The sequence below is a fragment of the Prionailurus viverrinus genome, chromosome D1 (genome assembly GCF_022837055.1).
Source record: "Prionailurus viverrinus isolate Anna chromosome D1, UM_Priviv_1.0, whole genome shotgun sequence".
NCBI classification, from domain to species: domain Eukaryota; kingdom Metazoa; phylum Chordata; class Mammalia; order Carnivora; family Felidae; genus Prionailurus; species Prionailurus viverrinus.
The window spans coordinates 101057503-101061238 of record NC_062570.1 but is presented as its reverse complement, the minus strand read 5'-3'; the positions used below and the strand labels follow the sequence as shown (position 1 = coordinate 101061238).

Below are 3736 nucleotides of genomic sequence, written 5' to 3'. Positions count from 1 at the left end.
CCTCGCTTGCACTACCTCTCTCTCTCTCTCTCTCTCTCTCTCTTTCTCTCTCTCTCTCAAAATTAACTAAATATTTAAAAAGGGGGGAGGATGCATATATGAAGCAAATTAACAAGACACAGAGATAAAAACACATCAGTCAATAATCATTCACCTCTCCCTGGCCCCAATATCTTTCATTGTAACACCATGCTTTATACCAATGTAGTGACTTCTGACATTAGCAAGTTTGGCCAGGAGAAATTTTCACAAACAGTGAGAAGTTTGGATTTTGTTCCAAGGAATATAGGGTTCCTTGAATATCTTTGGAGAGAGTAGTGATATGATTGGGCATGTGCCTTTCTAAAAAGGCATTCTAGCATTCCTCAAACCCATGCAACCATATCTGAAACCAGTTGGAAAGTTTAGAGTGCAGACTACAATCTCAACTGCAGTGACTTCCTTCTTTGGCTCTTCTATGTTAGAGGCCATTTGGTCCAGCTTCCCCCCAAATGTTATATGTTTTCTATAACACCTGAAATAATATGCTCTGGGGACACAAAGTTGGAAGTGCAGTTAATACCACCTTTACTGGAAATTTGAATGTGCCATTTTAGACCACACCTTCTGCATGGCGATTTGCATCTCCGTGTTTCTCAGGGTATAGATGAGAGGATTCAGCATGGGGGCAATCACAGTGTAAAACACGGAGATTTCCTTATCCTTGTTCTCGCTCCCCGCAGGTAGAACATAGATATAGATACAAGGCACAAAGAATAAAACCACCACCATTATGTGAGAGCTGCAGGTGGAGAGAGCTTTGCGTCGCCCTGCAGAGGAGCGGGTCCTAAGATTATATAATATGAGTAAGTAAGAAGCCAACAGGACAAGAAAAACGACAACCACCACCATCCCTGAATTAGCAATTGCTAAGATACTAACAACACGAATGTCTCTGCACACCAGTTTCAAAAGAGGCTTCACATCACATATGTAGTGATCTATCTGATTAGGACCACAGAAAGGTAAGTTGAGTACCATGAGCAACAGAGCAATGGAGTGCCAAAAACCCACAGCCCAGGCCATGAAGATCAACAGGTTACACCTCTGCCGGTTCATGAGGACCGTGTAGTGCAGGGGCTTGACAATGGCAACATAGCGGTCAAAAGCCATGGACACCAAGATGAATATCTCCACACCCGCCAGCAAGTGGGCAGCGAAGAGCTGGGTCATGCAATTGTTATAGGAGATGTTTCTTCTGGCGGCGCCTAAGTCCCTGAGTAGCCTGGGGACCACGGTGGAGGTGTAGCAGAGATCCATGAGGGAAAGGTGACAGAGAAAGTAGTACATCGGCTGTTCGATTAGATGGCTGCAGGTGATTGTGAGCAAGATGATGACGTTGCCCATTAAGACAGCCAGGTAACAGAGCAGGAACCAGAAAAAGAACAGGAGCTCCATTTGCTTATTACCCCACAGACCCATGAAAACAAATTCTGTGACATTGTTCTGATTTTCCATGAGGTTGAGGTGAGTCCAGGGACACAATAGAAATTTAATTCATCTGAAATGATACAGAACATACGACACGTTTAAGAGTACTTTTTTGGAGGATATTTACACTGAAAAATATGTAGGTCACAAAGGAACTATTGCATTTAATCTTTTAAATCCCTCTGGTTTGATGCCATTATTATATTTCAAATGATACTTCATGAGAGCATACTTTATGCTGGGAGGTTTTACAAACATTTTGCATGCATTTAATTCATAATATCCAAATAGTTACTATTCTGATACTCATTTGACAAGTGGGGGAACAAAAATGGGTGGGTTTGGATAATAATACCAATTCTTTCAGATATTAAGTAGCAACCGAAGATATGATCCTGTATCTGATGCTAAGTTGTATGCTCTTGAGAGCTATGCTACATTATCCACTGACCAAATGGACTTCCATCTATTTTCCACCTCCTTAAATAGTATGTTTTTTTTCATCTCTAGCATTAACACACAAATAACTGTAAGTAATCCCCTCCCCTTCTCTATGCCACATAAAATAATTTATAAAATCCCAACCTAACACCACATTCTGTGCATTGAGTGGAATTAATATTCTTGAAATGAAAGCAAAATTAAGGTTCTTAATTGTAGCAGATAAATAACCTGAATTCATTGAGAACAAATCCAGTGACTGTCCTTCTTGGCAGTTTGGTCAAGAGTCAGGACATGGAGATACAGAAAATAGGTATTTGGAAACACTATTTGGGCCTCTGAAAACAGGAACACGGGTTCTTGTTATATAAAAGCTTTCCCTTTTTCCTAATCATTCTAAATACACATTTCAGAGGTTGCTGTTAACATGTTAGAAACACTGAGGACAGGTAGTTGTTGTCTGGTACATACTGAAGAACCCAGTGTGATTAAAGAATGTCCTGCATATTTAGCGTTGCGTTTAGAACAGTGCAACCACTTAGACGCAGAGACCCAGAAGCAGAGAGTGAATATGTGGAAAAATCACCTTTTACCCATAACCAAGCGTCCTCCACAGCAAAATCATGATTTGCCTAAAAGACTATTGATGTCTCGGAATTACTTTGATGGTACCAATGACGGAACAATATGATGTAGTGGACAGATCCCTCATCTAATGATCATGCAGGTGAGCATCCAGGCTCCCGTGTCTTGTTAACTATTTTTTGTTCACACTGAGCAATCCATTCTCCCTGATCCTCTCCCTTCAGCTGGTACGTGGAACTAAAACTTCTGGATCCAAGAGCAAAATGAAGTCCATTTAAGAATATACAATAGAAGGCCTTATCATTCCAACTTGTCAGGTCCACAGAAGAGTACCCCCAACAATGTTTGAAGAGGAACAAATGGTTATATAAGAAGATACGTACCAGCATTTTCATCAGCTGATTGCCTTTACCTGTGGATTTTGTTTTCTGCCACAACGGGACGGATTGAAGAACTTATATTCGACATACATTGAGGTTAAGGAAAAAACATTCTGTTGGTGTAAGTTTGTTCTGATTTCCACATGGAGCTTAGCAAAGTACCTTTATGTATAAATTGAGAATATCCAAGATGAATGTTTGTTTATATGGAAGAATATGATCAGTTAAAGGACATATAGAAATCCCAGAGTAGGTTTTCATTAAAGTTGTAGAATAAGAACTAGAGAATCAAAACCGTAGACAATGCAACTGTTGGTTTAGAATGTTTGCCGACATTGGCATAAGCCTCAACATCTAACAGGTGGTCCAGTACTTCTCAACCTACAATGCTTAAATATCAATTGTAAAAATAGAGATCAGTATAGAAAAAGATCCTTCCAAGAAGCTCCCATAAACTCTGTGCCGGGAATCTTCTGGGGAAAAAAAGAAAAAAATGAATTCGTAAAATCTCCCTGTGCCTGTTTCTTTCCTTTCCCTTTCCATTTTCTCTCTCCTTCTCACTCTCAAAATATCAACTATACTCACCCTTACTGGACTCACCCTTCTTCTTGTGATGATAGGAGATGATAAAATGCCTACACGATGAGAGGAAGGGAGGTGGATGAGATAGGCACAGGGAAGTAGGGTTAGGCTACTATTGACCTTCTCACAGTATATCAGATAGAGATCGTCTGCCTCCAGACCGTGGTTGACAGAAGGTCGCCGAAACCATGGAACATGAACCATGGGTGAAGGGGACTGCTGTATTATTGCCCCTGTTTTGCAAATAAGGGAACTTGCATCCAAGGTTACATAAATCC

The 3736-nt window shown here is 40.5% G+C and overlaps 1 protein-coding gene across 1 annotated transcript; it reads right to left on the bottom strand.

The window, feature by feature from the left end:
- Positions 1–567: 567 nt before the first annotated feature.
- LOC125146907 (olfactory receptor 4P4-like) lies at positions 568–1497 on the bottom strand. Its single transcript, XM_047823828.1, has one exon. It carries the CDS (start codon positions 1495–1497, stop codon positions 568–570), a length of 930 nt encoding a protein of 309 aa, XP_047679784.1.
- Positions 1498–3736: the final 2239 nt, after the last annotated feature.